Source organism: Oncorhynchus nerka, unplaced genomic scaffold, assembly GCF_034236695.1.
Source record: "Oncorhynchus nerka isolate Pitt River unplaced genomic scaffold, Oner_Uvic_2.0 unplaced_scaffold_1810, whole genome shotgun sequence".
Taxonomy (NCBI): domain Eukaryota; kingdom Metazoa; phylum Chordata; class Actinopteri; order Salmoniformes; family Salmonidae; genus Oncorhynchus; species Oncorhynchus nerka.
In genome coordinates, this window is record NW_027039512.1 from 42,986 (window position 1) to 66,117 (window position 23,132).

At 40.7% G+C, this 23,132-nt stretch overlaps 1 protein-coding gene across 1 annotated transcript; it reads left to right on the forward strand.

Annotated features, from left to right (window-relative positions):
* The first annotated feature begins 1,789 nt into the window (after positions 1-1,789).
* Positions 1,790-21,621, forward strand: LOC115116342 (high mobility group protein B2-like). Its single transcript, XM_065014999.1, has 6 exons — positions 1,790-1,898; positions 2,543-2,706; positions 5,791-5,829; positions 8,827-9,007; positions 15,003-15,118; positions 20,767-21,621. Exons 2-6 carry the CDS (start codon positions 2,557-2,559, stop codon positions 20,929-20,931), a joined length of 651 nt encoding a protein of 216 aa, XP_064871071.1. The 5' UTR covers positions 1,790-1,898; positions 2,543-2,556; the 3' UTR covers positions 20,932-21,621.
* Positions 21,622-23,132: the final 1,511 nt, after the last annotated feature.

Below are 23,132 nucleotides of genomic sequence, written 5' to 3' on the forward strand. Positions count from 1 at the left end.
AGGCCCTCCAGGTAAATACATGTAGTCATTAGTAACAGCACCACCCACAGGCCCTCCAGGTAGTCATTAGTAACAGCACCACCCTCAGGCCCTCCAGGTAGTCATTAGTAACAGCACCACCCTCAGGCCCTCCAGGTAGTCATTAGTAACAGCACCACCCTCAGGCCCTCCAGGTAGTCATTAGTAACAGCACCACCCTCAGGCCCTCCAGGTAGTCATTAGTAACAGCACCACCCTCAGGCCCTCCAGGTAGTCCTTAGTAACAGCACCACCCTCAGGCCCTCCAGGTAGTCATTAGTAACAGCACCACCCACAGGCCCTCCAGGTAGTCATTAGTAACAGCACCACACTCAGGCCCTCCAGGTAGTCATTAGTAACAGCACCACCCACAGGCCCTCCAGGTTGTCATTAGTAACAGCACCACCCTCAGGCCCTCCAGGTAAATACATGTAGTCATTAGTAACAGCACCACCCACAGGCCCTCCAGGTAGTCATTAGTAACAGCACCACCCTCAGGCCCTCCAGGTAGTCATTCGTAACAGCACCACCCTCAGGCCCTCCAGGTAGTCATTAGTAACAGCACCACCCTCAGGCCCTCCAGGTAGTCATTAGTAACAGCACCACCCTCAGGCCCTCCAGGTAGTCATTAGTAACAGCACCACCGTCAGACACAAGGTGCACCTGTGTAATGATTTTATTCTATTTTGACCAAATACTGCAGTGACACCTCTTCCACTGAGATGCAGTATCTTAGACCACTGAAATGCAGTATCTTAGACCACTAAGATGCAGTATCTTAGACCACTGAGATGCAGTATATTAGACCACTGAGATGCAGTATCTTAGACCACTGAGATGCAGTATCTTAGACCACTAAGATGCAGTATCTTAGACCACTGAGATGCAGTATCTTAGACCACTGAGATGCAGTATCTTAGACCACTGAGATGCAGTATATTAGACCACTGAGATGCAGTATCTTAGACCACTAAGATGCAGTATCTTAGACCACTGAGATGCAGTATCTTAGACCACTGCGCCAATCAGCTTTTTGATACGCCTGTCAGGTGGATGGATTATCTTGTCAAAGGACAAATGGTGCACAAATTCTGAGAGAAATACGTTTTTTTGTGTGAATGAAAATTTCTGGGATCTTTAATGATTTCAGCCCCGAGTGGCGCAGTGGTCTAAGGCACTGCATCTCAGTGGTAGAGGAGTCACTACAGCCCCTGGTTTGAATCCAGGCCCATAGGGCGGTGCACAATTGGCCCAGTGTCATTGTAAATAAGAATTTGTTCTTATCTGACTTGCCTAGTTAAATGAAATGGTGCATTTATATCCTTGTTCAGTATAGAACACCAAAGCAGAGGCAACGTAAAGTTGCCACTTCACCCCATAGACATTAAAACCAGCTTCACCCCTCTCGCCAAAGTGAGCCAGAAAGGATTCCAATCTCTAGGCTCTTGTCGTTTTCATTGTTGTGAATCGCTTCATCATATTACTAACAAGACAAGTAGTGGACAATGTTCAGATCTGATCGGACAGACATGGTTAGTACCGTTGTCAATCAGCTAGTAATAAACTATCACAGACCCGCGCAAAAAAACATCAGAATCACAATATTATTCCATTTACCGCGTTCAACTAGGGCGAAAATCTGCCGCACGGCATGCAGTAGTCGGAGTTGGCTCTTTGGTACCAAATCAAGGCTGAATCGAACGCACCCTGGCCAATCAGGGACGAGTTTCCGCACATCTCAACACTCGGGGGCGGGCTGGGGGCGGGGTCTGAGCTCCATCCAGTTTGAACCTCTATCAACTGGCCTCCGTAGCAAAGCACACAGCGTCGACAACAACAACAACAACGTGAAACGAATTATTTCTATCTGACCGGTTAAAGTAAGTCATGGAAAATATTACACGTTAGTAGTAGTCAAATTAAATGTTTTCCCTACATGAAGCCATTTCATGAAAAATGTACCTGAATAATTGTAGAAAACGTTAGTTTCCCCTTGCATGTTTAACTCGTATTTTTTCTGCTAAGTTACTGTACCGTTAACTGTTAACGTTACTGTACGGTAACGTTACTGTATATTAACGTTAGCTAACTACAAAGCGAGCCACCGAAACGTTACGTAGCTACATCTACATTTCACATGTAGTTAAAGTAAAAAATAAACTTGCTTTATTAAGGATGAGTAATTTGATTACTCATTATTATTTTTCTTCTTCACACTAGCTAACGTTAACTAGCCGAAAGCTAACAGCGTTAGCATCTTTAGCATAAATGCTAGCGCTGGGGGATGGGATGAGTTAGCAGCGCGTTAGGCGGGAAGCAAATGGTGGGCCCATTGTTCTCAACGAGCTAGCATGCTAGGTGGCAGCTAACCGGGCTAACCCTCACTGCAAACCCTATACAGTCTACTGCACACGGGTCTACAATGTTATCTGACGTGGATCCTAGCTAGTTAACCACTTTAGCTAGATGCTCTTGCATAAAAGTAGTTAATAAATGTGTCTATTTTTCTCCCGTGGTTCATCAGTCAGTCGTGTCACCATGGTGAAAGGGGACGTTAATAAACCCAAGGGCAAGACGTCAGCCTACGCCTTCTTCGTCCAGACCTGCCGGGAGGAACAGAAGATTAAACAACCAGACCAGTCGGTCAACTTCGCCGAGTTCTCCAAGCAGTGTTCTGAGAGATGGAGGGTACATATTAATACACACATCACGGGGTGTTATACCCCCACGGTGTCTGTTATAATGGTGTTATACCACTGTGTCTGTTATAATGGTGTTATACCACTGTGTCTGTTATAATGGTGTTATATCACTGTGTCTGTTATAATGGTGTCTGTTATAATGGTGTTATACCACGGTGTCTGTTATAATGGTGTTATACCACTGTGTCTGTTATAATGGTGTTATACCACGGTGTCTGTTATAATGGTGTCTGTTATAATGGTGTTATACCACGGTGTCTGTTATAATGGTGTTATACCACTGTGTCTGTTATAATGGTGTTATACCACTGTGTCTGTTATAATGGTGTTATATCACTGTGTCTGTTATAATGGTGTTATACCACTGTGTCTGTTATAATGGTGTTATACCACTGTGTCTGTTATAATGGTGTCTGTTATAATGGTGTTATATCACTGTGTCTGTTATAATGGTGTTATACCACTGTGTCTGTTATAATGGTGTTATACCACTGTGTCTGTTATAATAGTGTCTGTTATAATGGTGTTATAATGGTGTCTGTTATAATGGTGTTATATCACTGTGTCTGTTATAATGGTGTTATATCACTGTGTCTGTTATAATGGTGTTATATCACTGTGTCTGTTATAATGGTGTCTGTTATAATGGTGTTATACCACTGTGTCTGTTATAATGGTGTTATACCACTGTGTCTGTTATAATGGTGTTATATCACTGTGGCTGTTATAATGGTGTTATACCACGGTGTCTGTTATAATGGTGTTATACCACTGTGTCTGTTATAATGGTGTCTGTTATAATGGTGTTATATCACGGTGTCTGTTATAATGGTGTTATACCACGGTGTCTGTTATAATGGTGTTATACCACTGTGTCTGTTATAATGGTGTTATACCACTGTGTCTGTTATAATGGTGTTATATCACTGTGTCTGTTATAATGGTGTTATACCACTGTGTCTGTTATAATGGTGTCTGTTATAATGGTGTTATACCACTGTGTCTGTTATAATGGTGTTATACCACTGTGTCTGTTATAATGGTGTTATATCACTGTGTCTGTTATAATGGTGTTATATCACTGTGTCTGTTATAATGGTGTTATATCACTGTGTCTGTTATAATGGTGTTATATCACTGTGTCTGTTATAATGGTGTTATACCACTGTGTCTGTTATAATGGTGTTATACCACTGTGTCTGTTATAATGGTGTTATATCACAGTGTCTGTTATAATGGTGTTATATCACTGTGTCTGTTATAATGGTGTTATACCACTGTGTCTGTTATAATGGTGTTATACCACTGTGTCTGTTATAATGGTGTTATATCACTGTGTCTGTTATAATGGTGTTATATCACTGTGTCTGTTATAATGGTGTTATACCACTGTGTCTGTTATAATGGTGTCTGTTATAATGGTGTTATATCACTGTGTCTGTTATAATGGTGTTATACCACTGTGTCTGTTATAATGGTGTTATATCACTGTGTCTGTTATAATGGTGTTATATCACTGTGTCTGTTATAATGGTGTTATAATGGTGTCTGTTATAATGGTGTTATACCACGGTGTCTGTTATAATGGTGTTATATCACTGTGTCTGTTATAATGGTGTTATACCACTGTGTCTGTTATAATGGTGTTATACCACTGTGTCTGTTATAATGGTGTCTGTTATAATGGTGTTATATCACTGTGTCTGTTATAATGGTGTTATACCACTGTGTCTGTTATAATGGTGTTATATCACTGTGTCTGTTATAATGGTGTTATACCACTGTGTCTGTTATAATGGTGTCTGTTATAATGGTGTTATACCACGGTGTCTGTTATAATGGTGTTATACCACTGTGTCTGTTATAATGGTGTTATATCACTGTGTCTGTTATAATGGTGTTATACCACTGTGTCTGTTATAATGGTGTTATACCACTGTCTGTTATAATGGTGTCTGTTATAATGGTGTTATACCACCACTGTGTCTGTTATAATGGTGTTATACCACCGTGTCTGTTATAATGGTGTTATATCACTGTGTCTGTTATAATGGTGTTATATCACTGTGTCTGTTATAATGGTGTTATACCCTCCTCCCTCTGTTATAATGGTGTTATATCACTGTGTCTGTTATAATGGTGTTATACCACTGTCTGTTATAATGGTGTTATATCACTGTGTCTGTTATAATGGTGTTATACCACTGTGTCTGTTATAATGGTGTCTGTTATAATGGTGTTATATCACTGTGTCTGTTATAATGGTGTTATACCACTGTGTCTGTTATAATGGTGTCTCCATATAATGGTGTTATACCAACCCTGTTATAATGGTGTTATACCACTGTGTCTGTTATAATGGTGTTATACCACGGTGTCTGTTATAATGGTGTTATACCACTGTGTCTGTTATAATGGTGTCTGTTATAATGGTGTTATATCACTGTGTCTGTTATAATGGTGTTATACCACTGTGTCTGTTATAATGGTGTTATATCACTGTGTCTGCTTCCCTAACCCTGTTATATCACCTGTGTCTGTTATAATGGTGTTATACCTCCGGTGTCTGTTATAATGGTGTCTTTATAATGGTCCCTTATACACACGGTGTCTGTTATAATGGTGTCTGTTATAATGGTGTCCTGCTTATAATGGTGTCTGTTATAATGACCTGTCTTCCCTTATAGTGGTGTCCCTCCATAATGGTGTCTGTTATAATGGTGTTATATCACTGTGTCTGTATGTTTTATAACTGTGTGTAATAGTATATATATATAATATAGTATGTTTTATAACTGTGTGTAATAGTATATATATATAATATAGTATGTTTTATAACTGTGTGTAATAGTCCTATATATATAATATAGTATGTTTTATAACTGTGTGTAATAGTATATATATATAATATAGTATGTTTTATAACTGTGTGTAATAGTATATATATATAATATAGTATGTTTTATAACTGTGTGTAATAGTATATATATATAATATAGTATGTTTTATAACTGTGTTTGTGTGTAATAGTATATATATATAATGTAGTATGTTTTATAACTGTGTGTAGGCTTCCACTGTGATTGACAAGCTCCTCCCTGAGGACATGGCCTGAACCCTCCTCCCTGCGATATGAGAGGGACATGAGGGGGTAACTCTCCTCCCTCCATCATGGCATATGACCTGGTTCCCTCTAACCCTCCTCCCTCCAGGAAGAAGGACCCCTCGCTCCCAAACCTGCTTCCCTCGTCCCTCCATCACTACCTGCTTATCCATCACATATGACCTGCTTCCCTCCTCCATCACATATGACCTGCTTCCCTCCTCCCTCTATCACATATGACCTGCTTCCCTCTAACTCTCCTTCCTCTATCACATATGACCTGCTTCACTCTAACCCTCCATCACATATGACCTGCTTCCCTCCTCCTCCATCACATATGACCTGCTTCACTCTAACCCTCCTCCCTCCCTCTATCACATATGACCTGCTTCCCTCTAACTCTCCTTCCTCTATCACATATGACCTGCTTCACTCTAACCCTCCTCCCTCCCTCCATCACATATGACCTGCTTCCCTCCTCCTCCATCACATATGACCTGCTTCACTCTAACCCTCCTCCGTCCCTCCATCACATATGACCTGCTTCCCTCTAACTCTCCTTCCTCCATCCATCACATATGACCTGCTTCCCTCTAACCCTTCTCCCTCCCTCCATCACATATGACCTGCTTCCCTCTAACCCTCCTTCCTCCCTCCATCACATATGACCAGCTTCCCTCTAACCCTCCTCCTCCCTCATCACATATGACCTGCTTCCCTCTAACCCTCCTCCCTCCATCACATATGACCTGCTTCCCTCTAACCCTCCTCCATCACATATGACCTGCTTCCCTCTAACCCTCCATCACATATGACCTGCTTCCCTCTAACCCTCCATCACATATGACCTGCTTCCCTCTAACCCTCCTCCCTCCATCACATATGACCTGCTTCACTCTAACCCTCCTCCGTTCCATCCATCACATATGACCTGCTTCCCTCTAACTCTTCTCCCTCCATCACATATGACCTGCTTCCCTCTAACTCTCCTCCCTCCATCACATATGACCTGCTTCCCTCCTTCCTCCATCACATATGACCTGCTTCCCTCCATCACATATGACCTGCTTCCCTCCTCCCTCCATCACATATGACCTGCTTCCCTCTAACCCTCCCTCCATCACATATGACCTGCTTCCCTCTAACTCTCCTTCCTCCATCACATATGACCTGCTTCCCTCTAACCCTCCATCACATATGACCTGCTTCCCTCTAACCCTCCTCCATCCATCACATATGACATGCGTCCCTCTAACCCTCCTCCCTCCCTCCATCACATATGACCTGCTTCCCTCCTCCATCACATATGACCTGCTTCCCTCTAACCCTCCTCCCTCCATCACATATGACCTGCTTCCCTCTAAGCCTCCTCCCTCCATCACCTATGACCCTCCATCTATGACCTCTAACCCTCCTCCCTCCATCACATATGACCTGCTTCCCTCTAACCCTCCTCCCTCCATCACATATGACCTGCTTCCCTCTAACCCTCCTCCCTCCATCACATATGACCTGCTTCCCTCTAACCCTCCATCACATATGACCTGCTTCCCTCTAACTCTCCTCCCTCCATCACATATGACCTGCTTCCCTCTAACCCTCCTCCCTCCATCACATATGACCTGCTTCCCTCCTCCCTCCATCACATATGACCTGCTTCCCTCCTCCCTCCATCACATATGACCTGCTTCCCTCTAACTCTTCTCCCTCCATCACATATGACCTGCTTCCCTCTAACCCTCCTCCCTCCATCACATATGACCTGCTTCCCTCCTCCCTCCATCACATATGACCTGCTTCCCTCTAACCCTCCATTACATATGACCTGCTTCCCTCTAACCCTCCATCACATATGACCTGCTTCCCTCTAACCCTCCATTACATATGACCTGCTTCCCTCTAACCCTCCATCACATATGACCTGCTTCCCTCTAACCCTCCTCCCTCCATCACATATGACCTGCTTCCCTCTAACCCTCCATCACATATGACCTGCTTCCCTCTAACCCTCCATTACATATGCCCTGCTTCCCTCTAACCCTCCATCACATATAACCTGCTTCCCTCTAACCCTCCTCCCTCCATCACATATGACCTGCTTCCCTCTAACCCTCCATTACATATGACCTGCTTCCCTCTAACTCTTCTCCGTCCATCACATATGACCTGCTTCCCTCCTCCCTCCATCACATATGACCTGCTTCCCTCCTCCCTCCATCACATATGACCTGCTTCCCTCTAACCCTCCATCACATATGACCTGCTTCCCTCTAACCCTCCATCACATATGACCTGCTTCCCTCCTCCCTCCATCACATATGACCTGCTTCCCTCTAACCCTCCTCCCTCCATCACATATGACCTGCTTCCCTCTAACCCTCCATCACATATAACCTGCTTCCCTCTAACCCTCCATCATATATGACCTGCTTCCCTCCATCACATATGACCTGCTTCCCTCTAACCCTCCTCCCTCCATCACATATGACCTGCTTCCCTCTAACCCTCCATCACATATGACATGCTTCCCTCTAACCCTCCATCACATATGACCTGCTTCCCTCTAACCCTCCATCACATATGACCTGCTTCACTCTAACCCTCCATCACATATGACCTGCTTCCCTCTAACCCTCCATCACATATGACCTGCTTCCCTCTAACCCTCCTCCCTCCATCACATATGACCTGCTTCCCTCCATCACATATGACCTGCTCCCCTCTAACCCTCCTCCCTCCATCACATATGACCTGCTTCCCTCTAACCCTCCTCCCTCCATCACATATGACCTGCTTCCCTCTAACCCTCCTCCCTCCATTACATATGACCTGCTTCCCTCTAACCCTCCTCCCTCTATCACATATGACCTGCTTCCCTCCTCCCTCCATCACATATGACCTGCTTCCCTCTAACCCTCCATCACACATGACCTGCTTCCCTCTAACCCTCCTCCCTCCATCACATATGACCTGCTTCCCTCTAACCCTCCTCCCTCCATCACATATGACCTGCTTCCCTCTAACTCTCCTCCATCCATCACATATGACCTGCTTCCCTCTAACCCTCCTCCCTCCATCACATATGACCTGCTTCCCTCTAACCCTCCTTCCTCTTCCTCCCCCAGGTCTGCCTTTTTTGTGTTCTCAGCAGAGTTCCGTCCGACGGTCAAACAGGAGTTCCCAGGTACACTAATGATGACAGTATTACTACCAGGGTCACTAATGATGACAGTATTACTACCAGGGTCACTAATGATGACAGTATTACTACCAGGGTCACTACTGATGACAGTATTACTACCAGGAGTTCCCAGGGTCACTAATGATGACAGTATTACTACCAGGAGTTCCCAGGGTCACTAATGATGACAGTATTACTACCAGGGTCACTAATGATGACAGTATTACTACCAGGGTCACTAATGATGACAGTATTACTACCAGGGTCACTACTGATGACAGTATTACTACCAGGAGTTCCCAGGGTCACTAATGATGACAGTATTACTACCAGGAGTTCTCAGGGTCACTAATGATGACAGTATTACTACCAGGAGTTCTCAGGGTCACTAATGATGACAGTAATGCTACCAGGAGTTCTCAGGGTCACTAATGATGACAGTATTACTACCAGGGTCACTAATGATGACAGTATTACTACCAGGGTCACTACTGATGACAGTATTACTACCAGGGTCACTAATGATGACAGTATTACTACCAGGGTCCAGGACAGTATTACTACCAGGGTCACTAATGAGTTCCCAGGGTCACTAATGATGACAGTATTACTACCAGGGTCACTACTGATGACAGTATTACTACCAGGGTCACTAATGATGACAGTATTACTACCAGGGTCACTACTGATGACAGTATTACTACCAGGGTCACTACTGATGACAGTATTACTACCAGGGTCACTAATGATGACAGTATTACTACCAGGGTCACTAATGATGACAGTATTACTACCAGGGTCACTAATGATGACAGTATTACTACCAGGGTCACTAATGATGACAGTATTACTACCAGGGTCACTACTGATGACAGTATTACTACCAGGGTCACTACTGATGACAGTATTACTACCAGGAGTTCCCAGGGTCACTAATGATGACAGTATTACTACCAGGGTCACTACTGATGACAGTATTACTACCAGGGTCACTACTGATGACAGTATTACTACCAGGGTCACTAATGATGACAGTATTACTACCAGGGTCACTAATGATGACAGTATTACTACCAGGGTCACTACTGATGACAGTATTACTACCAGGGTCACTACTGATGACAGTATTACTACCAGGGTCACTAATGATGACAGTATTACTACCAGGGTCACTACTGATGACAGTATTACTACCAGTCTCCAGGCTGGTCTATAGGAGAGTCTAATAGTAATGTATATACACATACAATAATGTACAGTTGAAGTCTGTAGTTTACATACACTTAGGTGGAAGTCATTCAAACTTGTTTTTCAACCTCTCCACAAATTTCTTGTACAACAAAATCAATGTATTGTGAGTGGCCAGCACAAAACCCTGACCTCAATCCTATAGAAAATTTGTTGGCAGAACTGCAAAGGCGTGTGCGAGCAAGGAGGCCTACAAACCTGACTCAGTTACACCAGCTCTGTCAGAAGAAATGGGCCAAAATTCACCCAACTTATTGTGGGAAGCTCGTGGAAGGCTACTGGAAATGTTTGACCCAAGTTAAACTATTTAAAGGCAATGCTGCCAAATACTAATTGAGTGTATGTAAACTTCTGACCCACTGGGAATGTGATGAAAGAAATAACAGCTGAAATAAATCATTCTCTCAACTATTATTCTGACATTTCACATTCTTCAAATAAAGTGGTGATCCTAACTGACCTAAGACGGAATTGTTACCAGGATTAAATGTCAGGAATTGTGAAAAACTGAGTTTATATGTATTTGGCTAAGGTGTATGTAAACTTCTGCCTTCAACTGTATTTACTACTACCTTATAGAACAGCTTGGAGACAATAATATGTACATTATATATATATACTACCCCCTATGAGGTACTATATATATATATAATGTATTACTATTATAATGATGTCTCCAGGGTCACTAATTCTATATGGGGTACTATATATATATATATAATGTATGTATATGAGGTAGTATGTATATATATATAATGTATATGAGGTAGTATGTATATATATATAATGTATGTATATCAGGTAGTACCATATATATATATATATATGTATTGATGACATTATTGTCTCCAGGCTGTTCTATAGGAGGTAGTATGTATATATATATATATAAATGTATGCACATGAGGTAGTATATATAATGTATTACTATTATCATCTCCAGGCTGTTCTATAGGACAGTATGTAGTAGTAGTGTATATATATATATATGTATGTATTATTGTCTCCAGGCTGTTCTATATGGGGGTAGTATATATATATAATAATATAATGTTCTATAGGAGTTCTCAGTATATATATATAATGTATGTATTATTGTCTCCAGGCTGTTCTATATGAGGGTATATATATATATATATATAATATATTATGTTCTATAGGAGGTAGTATATATATATATAATGTATGTATATGAGGTAGTATATATATATATAATGTATGTATATGAGGTAGTGTATATATATATATAATGTATGTATTATTGTCTCAGGCTGTTCTATATGAGGTAGTATATATATATATATATATAATATAATGTTCTATAGGAGGTAGTATATATATATATATATATAATGATGACAGTCACTAATGATGACAGTATTACTAGGCACTGATGACAGTATTACTACCAGTCTCCAGGCTGGTCTATATAATGTTCTATAGGAGGTAGTATATATATATATATATAATATAATGTTCTATAGGAGGTAGTATATATATATATAATGTATGTATGTGAGGTAAATGTATATATATATATATAATGTATGTATATGAGGTAGTGTATATATATATATAATGTATGTATTATTGTCTCCAGGCTGTTCTATATGAGGTAGTATATATATATATATAATGTATGTATATGAGGTAGTGTATATATATATATATAATGTATGTATTATTGTCTCCAGGCTGTTCTATATGGGGTAGTATATATATATAATAATATAATGTTCTATAGGAGGTAGGATATATATATATATATAATGTATGTATATGAGGTAGTGTATATATATATATAATGTATGTATTATTGTCTCCAGGCTGTTCTATAGGAGGTAGTATATATATAATGTATGTATATGAGGTAGTGTATATATATATATAATGTATGTATTATTGTCTCCAGGCTGTTCTATAGGAGGTAGTATATATATATAATAATATAATGTTCTATAGGAGGTAGTATATATATATATATAATGTATGTATATCAGGTAGTGTATATATATATATATATATAATGTATGTATTATTGTCTCCAGGCTGTTCTATAGGAGGTAGTATGTATATATATATATATATAATGTATGCACATGAGGTAGTATATATAATGTATGTATTATCATCTCCAGGCTGTTCTATAGGATGTAGTAGTGTATATATATATATAATGTATGTATTATTGTCTCCAGGCTGTTCTATAATGGGGTAGTATATATATATAATGTATGTATATGAGGTAGTGTATATATATATATATAATATATATATAATATATGTCTCCAGGCTGTTCTATATGAGGTAGTATATATATATAATAATATAATGTTCTATAGGAGGGAGGATATATATATATATAATGTATGTATTATTGTCTCCAGGCTGTTCTATATGAGGTAGTATATATATATAATAATATAATGTTCTATAGGAGGTAGGATATATATATATATAATGTATGTATATGAGGTAGTGTATATATATATAATGTATGTATTATTGTCTCCAGGCTGTTCTATAGGAGGTAGTATATATATATAATAATATAATGTTCTATAGGAGGTAGGATATATATATATATATAATGTATGTATATGAGGTAGTGTATATATATATATAATGTATGTATTATCATCTCCAGGTATGTTCTATAGGATGTAGTAGTAGTGTATATATATATATAATGTATGTATTATTGTCTCCAGGCTGTTCTATATGGGGTAGTATATATATATAATAATATAATGTTCTATAGGAGGTAGGATATATATATATATAATGTATGTATATGAGGTAGTATATATATATAATGTATGTATTATTGTCTCCAGGCTGTTCTATATGAGGTAGTATATATATATAATAATATAATGTTCTATAGGAGGTAGTATATATATATATATAATGTATGTATATGAGGTAGTATATATATATATATAATGTATGTATTATTGTCTCCAGGCTGTTCTATATGAGGTAGTATATATATATAATAATATAATGTTCTATAGGAGGTAGTATATATATATATATAATGTATGTATATGAGGTAGTATATATATATAATGTATGTATTATTGTCTCCAGGCTGTTCTATATGAGGTAGTATATATATATAATAATATAATGTTCTATATGAGGTACTATATATATATATATAATGTATGTATATGAGGTAGTGTATATATATATATATAATGTATGTATTATTGTCTCCAGGCTGTTCTATATGAGGTAGTATATATATATAATAATATAATGTTCTATAGGAGGTAGGATATATATATATATAATGTATGTATTATTGTCTCCAGGCTGTTCTATATGGGGTAGTATATATATATAATAATATAATGTTCTATAGGAGGTAGGATATATATATATATAATGTATGTATATGAGGTAGTGTATATATATATATATATAATGTATATGTATTATTGTCTCCAGGCTGTTCTATATGAGGTAGTATATATATATATATGGCTGTTCTATAGGATGTAGTAGTAGTAGTGTGTGTATATATATATATATAATGTATATGAGGTAGTATATATATATATAATGTATGTATATGAGGTAGTGTATATATATATATAATGTATGTATATGAGGTAGTATATATATATATATAATGTATGTATATGAGGTAGTGTATATATATATATAATGTATGTATATGAGGTAGTGTATATATATATATATTTATAATGTATGTATATGAGGTAGTATATATATATATATAAAAAGTATGTATATGAGGTAGTGTATATATATATATAATGTATGTATTATTGTCTCCAGGCTGTTCTATAGGAGGTAGTATATATATATATATAATGTATGTATATCAGGTAGTGTATATATATATATATAATGTATGTATTATTGTCTCCAGGCTGTTCTATAGGAGGTAGTATGTATATATATATATATATAATGTATGCACATGAGGTAGTATATATAATGTATGTATTATCATCTCCAGGCTGTTCTATAGGATGTAGTAGTGTATATATATATATAATGTATATGAGGTAGTATATATAATGTATATATTATCGTCTCCAGGCTGTTCTATAGGATGTAGTAGTAGTGTATATATATATATATAATGTATATGAGGTAGTATATATATATATATAATGTATATGAGGTAGTATATATATATAATAATGTATATATTATCGTCTCCAGGCTGTTCTATAGGATGTAGTAGTAGTGTATATATATATATATAATGTATATGAGGTAGTATATATATATATATAATGTATATGAGGTAGTATATATATATAATGTATATATTATCGTCTCCAGGCTGTTCTATAGGATGTAGTAGTAGTGTATATATATATATATATAATGTATATGAGGTAGTATATATATATATATATAATGTATATGAGGTAGTATATATATATAATGTATGTATTATCATCTCCAGGCTGTTCTATAGGATGTAGTAGTCGTGTATATATATATATAATGTATATGAGGTAGTATATATAATGTATATATTATCGTCTCCAGGCTGTTCTATAGGATGTAGTAGTAGTGTATATATATATATATAATGTATATGAGGTAGTATATATATATATATAATGTATATGAGGTAGTATATATATATAATGTATGTATTATCGGATCTCCAGGCTGTTCTATAGGATGTAGTAGTCGTGTATATATATATATAATGTATATGAGGTAGTATATATAATGTATATATTATCGTCTCCAGGCTGTTCTATAGGAGAGACAGCTAAGAAGCTGGGGATCATGTGGGGTCAACAGACTCCAACCCAGAAACAGCCGTTTGAAGAGAAGGCTCTCCGACTGAGGGAGAAATACGACAAGGTACTCTACGTTACTACGGTAACAAACACGCACACAGATACAGGACTTTAACACGGCTTCACATTAGCTTACTTAGCCACTTGTCCTTTGGAGTAGTAGGACATATATTTTGCTAGTCCAAAATCTCCGTAACACCATTTTTACACAATGACAGGAACCACTTTTAAAAAATTGCATTAGTACCTTAGAAAATCAGTATATACAGTGAATTTCGGGAAGTATTCAGACCCCTTGACTTATTCCACATTTTGTAACGTTACAGCCTTATTCTAAAATGGATTAAATAGTTTTTCCCCCTCATCAATCTACACACTATAATGACAAAGCAAAAAAATGTTTTTTAAATAATTATTATTTTTATTATTGGAGAAAACGTCACATTTACATAAGTATTCAGACCTTTTACTCAGTACTTTTTTGAAGCACCTTCGGCAGCGATTACAGCTTCTAGTCTTCCTGGGTTTGATGCTACCAACTTGGCACACCTGGATGGGGAGCGTTGCTACTCAGCTATTTTCAGGTCTCTCCAGAGATATTCGATCAGGTTCAAGTCCGGGCTCTGGCTGGGCCACTCAAGGACACTCAGAGACTTGAGACATTCAGAAGCCACTCCTGTGTTTTCTTGTCTGTGTGCTTAGGGTCGTTGTCCTGTTGGAAGGTGAACCTTCGCCCCAGTCTGAAGTCCTGAGTGCTCTGGAGCATGGTTTCATCAAGGATCTCTCTGTACTTTGCTGCTTTCATCTTTCCATCAATCCTGACTAGTCTCCCAGTCCCTGCCGCTGAAAAACATCCCCACAGCATGATGCTGCCACCACCCTGCTTCACCGTAGGGATGGTGCCAGGTTTCCTCCAGATGTGATGCTTGGCATTCTGGCCAAAGAGTTCAATCCTGGTTTCATCAGACCAGAGAATCTTGTTTCTCATGGTCTGAGAGTCTTTAGTTGCCTTTTGGCAAACTCTAAGCGGGCTGTCATGTGCCTTTTACTAAGGAGTGGCTTCCGTCTGGCCACTCATAAAGGTCTGAATGGTGCAGAGATGGTTGTCTTTCTGGAAGGTTCTCCCATCTCCAAAGATGAACTTTGGAGCTCTGTCAAAGTGACCCTTGGGTTCCTGGTCTCCTCCCTGACCAAGGCCCCTTTCCCCTGATTGCTCAGTTTGGCCGGGCGGTCAACTCTAGGATGAGTCTTGGTGGTTCCAAACTTCTTCCATTTAAGAATGATGGAGGCCACTGTGTTCTTGGGGACCTTCAATGCTGCAGAATGATGGAGGCCACTGTGTTCTTGGGGACCTTCAATGCTGCAGAATGATGGAGGCCACTGTGTTCTTGGGGACCTTCAATGCTGCAGAATGATGGAGGCCACTGTGTTCTTGGGGACCTTCAATGCTGCAGAATGATGGAGGCCACTGTGTTCTTGGGGACCTTCAGATGCCACTGTGTTCTTGGGGACCTTCAATGAATGATGGAGGCCACTGTGTTCTTGGGGACCTTCAATGCTGCAGAATGATGGAGGCCACTGTGTTCTTGGGGACCTTCAATGCTGCAGAATGATGGAGGCCACTGTGTTCTTGGGGACCTTCAATGCTGCAGAATGATGGAGGCCACTGTGTTCTTGGGGACCTTCAATGCTGCAGAATGATGGAGGCCACTGTGTTATTGGGGACCTTCAATGCTGCAGAATGATGGAGGCCAATGTGTTCTTGGGGACCTTCAATGCTGCAGAATGATGGAGGCCAATGTGTTCTTGGGGACCTTCAATGCTGCAGAATGATGGAGGCCAATGTGTTCTTGGGGACCTTCAATGCTGCAGAATGATGGAGGCCACTGTGTTCTTGGGGACCTTCAATGCTGCAGAATGATGGAGGCCACTGTGTTCTTGGGGACCTTCAATGCTGCAGAATGATGGAGGCCAATGTGTTCTTGGGGACCTTCAATGCTGCAGAATGATGGAGGCCAATGTGTTCTTGGGGACCTTCAATGCTGCAGAATGATGGAGGCCAATGTGTTCTTGGGGACCTTCAATGCTGCAGAATGATGGACTGTGTTCTTGGGGACCTTCAATGCTGCAGAATGATGGAGGCCACTGTGTTCTTGGGGACCTTCAATGCTGCAGAATGATGGAGGCCACTGTGTTCTTGGGGACCTTCAATGCTGCAGAATGATGGAGGCCACTGTTTTCTTGGGGACCTTCAATGCTGCAGACATTGTTTGGTACCCGTTTCCAGTTCTGTGCCTCGACACAATCCTGTCCTGGACCTCTACAGACAATTCCTTCGACCTCATGGCTTGGTTTTTGCTCTGACACGACTGTCAACTGTGGGACCTTATATAGACAGGTGTGTGCCTTTCCAAATCATGTCCAATCAATTGAATTTACCACAGGTGGACTCCAATCAAGTTGTAGAAACATCACAAGGATGATCAATGGAAACAGGATGCACCTGAGCTCCATTTTGAGTCTCATCGCAAAGGGTCTGAATACTTATGTAAATAAGGTATGTGTTTTTTATTTTTCATGAATTTGAAAACATTTCTTAAAAAACAGTTTGCTTTTTGTCATTATGGGGTATTGTGTGTAGATTGATGATGACATCATTAGGGGTATTGTGTGTAGATTGATGATGACATCATTAGAGGGTATTTATGTGTAGATTGATGATGACATCATTAGGGGGTGTTGTGTGTAGATTGATGATGACATCATTAGAGGGTATTATGTGTAGATTGATGATGACATCATTATGGGGTATTGTGTGTAGATTGATGATGACATCATTATGGGGTATTGTGGGTAGATTGATGATGACATCATTATGGGGTATTGTGGGTAGATTGATGATGACATCATTATGGGGTATTGTGTGTAGATTGATGATGACATCATTATGGGGTATTGTGGGTAGATTGATGATGACATCATTATGGGGTATTGTGGGTAGATTGATGATGACATCATTATGGGGTGTTGTGTGTAGATTGATGATGACATCATTATGGGGTATTGTGGGTAGATTGATGATGACATCATTATGGGGGTATTGTGGGTAGATTGATGATGACATCATTATGGGGTGTTGTGTGTAGATTGATGATGACATCATTATGGGGCATTGTGGGTAGATTGACGATGACATCATTATGGGGTATTGTGGGTAGATTGATGATGACATCATTATGGGGGTATTGTGGGTAGATTGATGATGACATCATTATGGGGTGTTGTGTGTAGATTGATGATGACATCATTATGGGGCATTGTGGGTAGATTGACGATGACATCATTATGGGGTATTGTGTGTAGATTGATGATGACATCATTATGGGGGTATTGTGTGTAGATTGATGATGACATCATTATGGGGTGTTGTGTGTAGATTGACGATGACATCATTATGGGGCATTGTGGGTAGATTGACGATGACATCATTATGGGGTATTGTGGGTAGATTGACGATGACATCATTATGGGGTATTATGGGTAGATTGATGATGACATCATTATGGGGGTATTGTGGGTAGATTGATGATGACATCATTATGGGGTATTGTGGGTAGATTGATGATGACATCATTATGGGGTATTGTGGGTAGATTGATGATGACATCATTATGGGGGTATTGTGGGTAGATTGATGATGACATCATTATGGGGTGTTGTGTGTAGATTGATGATGACATCATTATGGGGCATTGTGGGTAGATTGATGATGACATCATTATGGGGTATTGTGGGTAGATTGATGATGACATCATTATGGGGTATTGTGGGTAGATTGATGATGACATTTGTATTTATTTGATCCATTTTAGAATAATAATGTATCAAAATGTGGAAAAAGTCAAAAGGTCTGAATACTTTCTGAATGGCTTTCTGATCAAGCCTGTCTCAAAATATACCACTGCCCCTTTAAGGCTATCCTGGAGGATGATATGGCTGCATACCGCTCGTATAACACCATCTCTCTGTCTGTAGGATATGGCTGCATACCTCTCGTATAACACCATCTCTCTGTCTGTAGGATATGGCTGCATACCTCTCCAGCTGGTTAACACCATCTCTCTGTCTGTAGGATATGGCTGCATACCTCTCGTATAACACCATCTCTCTGTCTGTAGGATATGGCTGCATACCTCTCGTATAACACCATCTCTCTGTCTGTAGGATATGGCTGCATACCGCTCCAGCTGGTTAACACCATCTCTCTGTCTGTCATACCGCTCCAGCTGGTTAACACCATCTCTCTGTCTGTAGGATATGGCTGCATACCTGTCCAGCTGGTTAAATATACCATGCCCATCTCTGTCTGTAGGATATGGCTGCATACCGCTCCAGCTGGTTATAACACCATCTCTCTGTCTGTAGGATATGGCTGCATACCGCTCGTATAACACCATCTCTCTGTCTGTAGGATATGGCTGCATACCTCTCGCTCTCTCTGTCTGTAGGATATGGCTATTAACACCATCTCTCTGTCTGTAGGATATGGCTGCATACCGCTCCAGCTGGTTAACACCATAACACCATCTCTCTGTCTGTAGGATATGGCTGCATACCTCTCGTATAACACCATCTCTCTGTCTGTAGGATATGGCTGCATACCTCTCCAGCTGGTTAACACCATCTCTCTGTCTGTAGGATATGGCTGCATACCGCTCCAGCTGGTTAACACCATCTCTCTGTCTGTAGGATATGGCTGCATACCGCTCCAGCTGGTTAACACCATCTCTCTGTCTGTAGGATATGGCTGCATACCGCTCGTATAACACCATCTCTCTGTCTGTAGGATATGGCTGCATACCGCTCGTATAACACCATCTCTCTGTCTGTAGGATATGGCTGCATACCTCTCCAGCTGGTTAACACCATCTCTCTGTCTGTAGGATATGGCTGCATACCGCTTCCAGCTGGTTAACACCATCTCTCTGTCTGTAGGATATGGCTGCATACCTCTCGCTCATCTCTCTGTCTGTAGGATATGGCTGCACCATCACCATCTCTGTCTGTAGGATATGGCTGCATACCTCTCCAGCTGGTTAACACCATCTCTCTGTCTGTAGGATATGGCTGCATACCGCTCCAGCTGGATAACACCATCTCTCTGTCTGTAGGATATGGCAGCATACCTCTCCAGCTGGTTAACACCATCTCTCTGTCTGTAGGATATGGCTGCATACCGCTCCAGATGGTTAACACCATCTCTCTGTCTGTAGGATATGGCTGCATACCTCTCGTATAACACCATCTCTCTGTCTGTAGGATATGGCTGCCTCCCGCTCGTATAACACCATCTCTCTGTCTGTAGGATATGGCTGCATACCTCTCCAGCTGGTTAACACCATCTCTCTGTCTGTAGGATATGGCTGCATACCGCTCGTATAACACCATCTCTCTGTCTGTAGGATATGGCTGCATACCGCTCCAGCTGGTTAACACCATCTCTCTGTCTGTAGGATATGGCTGCATACCGCTCCAGCTGGATAACACCATCTCTCTGTCTGTAGGATATGGCTGCATACCGCTCGTATAACACCATCTCTCTGTCTGTAGGATATGGCTGCATACCTCTCCAGCTGGTTAACACCATCTCTCTGTCTGTAGGATATGGCTGCATACCGCTCCAGCTGGATAACACCATCTCTCTGTCTGTAGGATATGGCTGCATACCGCTCTGGTGCGAACGTTAAGCGGGTGCCGATGCGACCCGGTCCCGGTGGCTCGTCCAATATGATGCCCCACGCCATGGCCGGTGGCGACGATGATGATGACGATGACCTGGAGGACGACGATGACGAGGATGACGACGATGATGAGTAAAGTGTTAGCGTGGTGTTCGTGCCTGTTGGATTGGTGCGTTCGATTTAGCGCTCGCCTAGTGGGCGGAGTTTGCGCATTTTGAGACCATTCCATTGGTCCTAAAGTGGAAACTCCGCCCTCCCAGGGTCGCGGCGAGGTAAAACGAACAAACCCAGTTCCACCGGAATCCTAACGGGCCAGAGGAGGAATCTGATTGGCTGAAAGTTATGTGTGCCTGTCAGTGACCCTGCAGGGTTGAGGGCTGACCAGAGGTCAAAGGTTAGTTAGGTCAGGCGTTAGTTAAGAGCTGGACTGGACCAGACACGACCTAAAGGGGACTCATAATATCACCGTGTAACTGAATTAGTCGTCATCGCAAACATCTGTAACCCTGGAAACAGTTGCTGTGGGCCAACACGTCCAATAGCAGACCTCTGTTGGGGGTAAGAGCTGAATGTTGTGGGTGTCTTCATTCGGTGTTGCTGTTTGTAGAAGGTTGTTGTTGTTCCCAGGGTTGTGTGTGGTCCTAGTGGTGTTCTACAATATTATCACGTGTCGTAAAACAGAGCTGTGTGACGCTACAGACTCTTTTTAAAATAAAACACTTTATTTTTTTTGGTTTTTAATTTTCTTTTTTTAATGGAAAAAATGTGTCCTGAAACAATATGTAGAAATTGACTTTTATAATAAAAAAAATTATGATTCTGAAAATGTTTTTGTGTGTTTTATCTATTTATCCTGTTCCAACACTGATGCAAATAAGTAAAGGGCGGCAGTAAGACAACAGGCCAATATACAGAGTCAATGTGGAGACTATATACAGGGTATTACGGTACAAAGTCAATGTGGAGGCTATATACAGGTTATTACGGTACAGAGTCAATGTGGAGGCTATATACAGGGTATTACAGTACAGAGTCAATGGGGAGGCTATATACAGGGGGCACCGGTATAGAGTCAATGTGGAGACTATATACAGGGGGCACCGGTACAGAGTCAATGTGGAGGCTATATACAGGGTATTACGGTACAGAGTCAATGTGGAGGCTATATACAGGGGGTACCGGTACAGAGTCAATGTGGAGGCTATATACAGGGTATTACGGTACAGAGTCAATGTGGAGGCTATATACAGGGGGTACCGGTACAGAGTCAATGTGGAGGCTATATACAGGGTACCGGTACAGAGTCAATGTGGAGGCTATATACAGGGGTACCGGTACAGAGTCAATGTGGAGGCTATATACAGGGGGTACCGGTACAGAGTCAATGTGGAGGCTATATACAGGTTATTACGGTACAGAGTCAATGTGGAGGCTATATACAGGTTATTACGGTACAAAGTCAATGTGGAGGCTATATACAGGGTATTACAGTACAGAGTCAATGGGAGGCTATATACAGGGGGCACCGGTATAGAGTCAATGTGGAGACTATATACAGGGGGCACCGGTACAGAGTCAATGTGGAGGCTATATATAGGGGGTACTGGTACAGAGTCAATGGGGAGGCTATATACAGGGTATTACGGTACAGAGTCAATGTGGAGGCTATATACAGGGGGTACCGGTACAGAGTCAATGTGGAGGCTATATACAGGGTATTACGGTACAGAGTCAATGTGGAGGCTATATACAGGGGGTACCAGGGGTACAGGTCAATACAGAGTCAATGTGGAGGCTATATACAGGGGGTACCGGTACAGAGTCAATGTGGAGGCTATATACAGGGGGTACCGGTACAGAGTCAATGTGGAGGCTATATACAGGGGGTACCGGTACAGAGTCAATGTGGAGGCTATATACAGGTTATTACGGTACAGAGTCAATGTGGAGGCTATATACAGGGTATTACAGTACAGAGTCAATGGGGAGGCTATATACAGGGGGCACCGGTATAGAGTCAATGTGGAGACTATATACAGGGGGCACCGGTACAGAGTCAATGTAGAGGCTATATATAGGGGGTACTGGTACAGAGTCAATGGGGAGGCTATATACAGGGTATTACGGTACAGAGTCAATGTGGAGGCTATATACAGGGGGTACCGGTACAGAGTCAATGTGGAGGCTATATACAGGGGGTACCGGTACAGAGTCAATGTGGAGGCTATACAAAGGGGGTACCGGTACAGAGTCACTGTGGAGGCTATATACAGGGGGTACTGGTACAGAGTCAATGTGGAGGCTATATACAGGGGGTACCGGTACAGAGTCAATGTG

Coding starts and splice junctions, on each gene's coding strand:
- LOC115116342 (XM_065014999.1), top strand. CDS start 2,557: ATGGTGAAAGGGGACGTTAATAAACCCAAGGGCAAGACGTCAGCCTAC. Junction 9,008..15,002: donor GGTCAAACAGGAGTTCCCAG/GTACACTAATGA, acceptor TATCGTCTCCAG/GCTGTTCTATAGGAGAGACA. Junction 15,119..20,766: donor TGAGGGAGAAATACGACAAG/GTACTCTACGTT, acceptor CTCTGTCTGTAG/GATATGGCTGCATACCGCTC.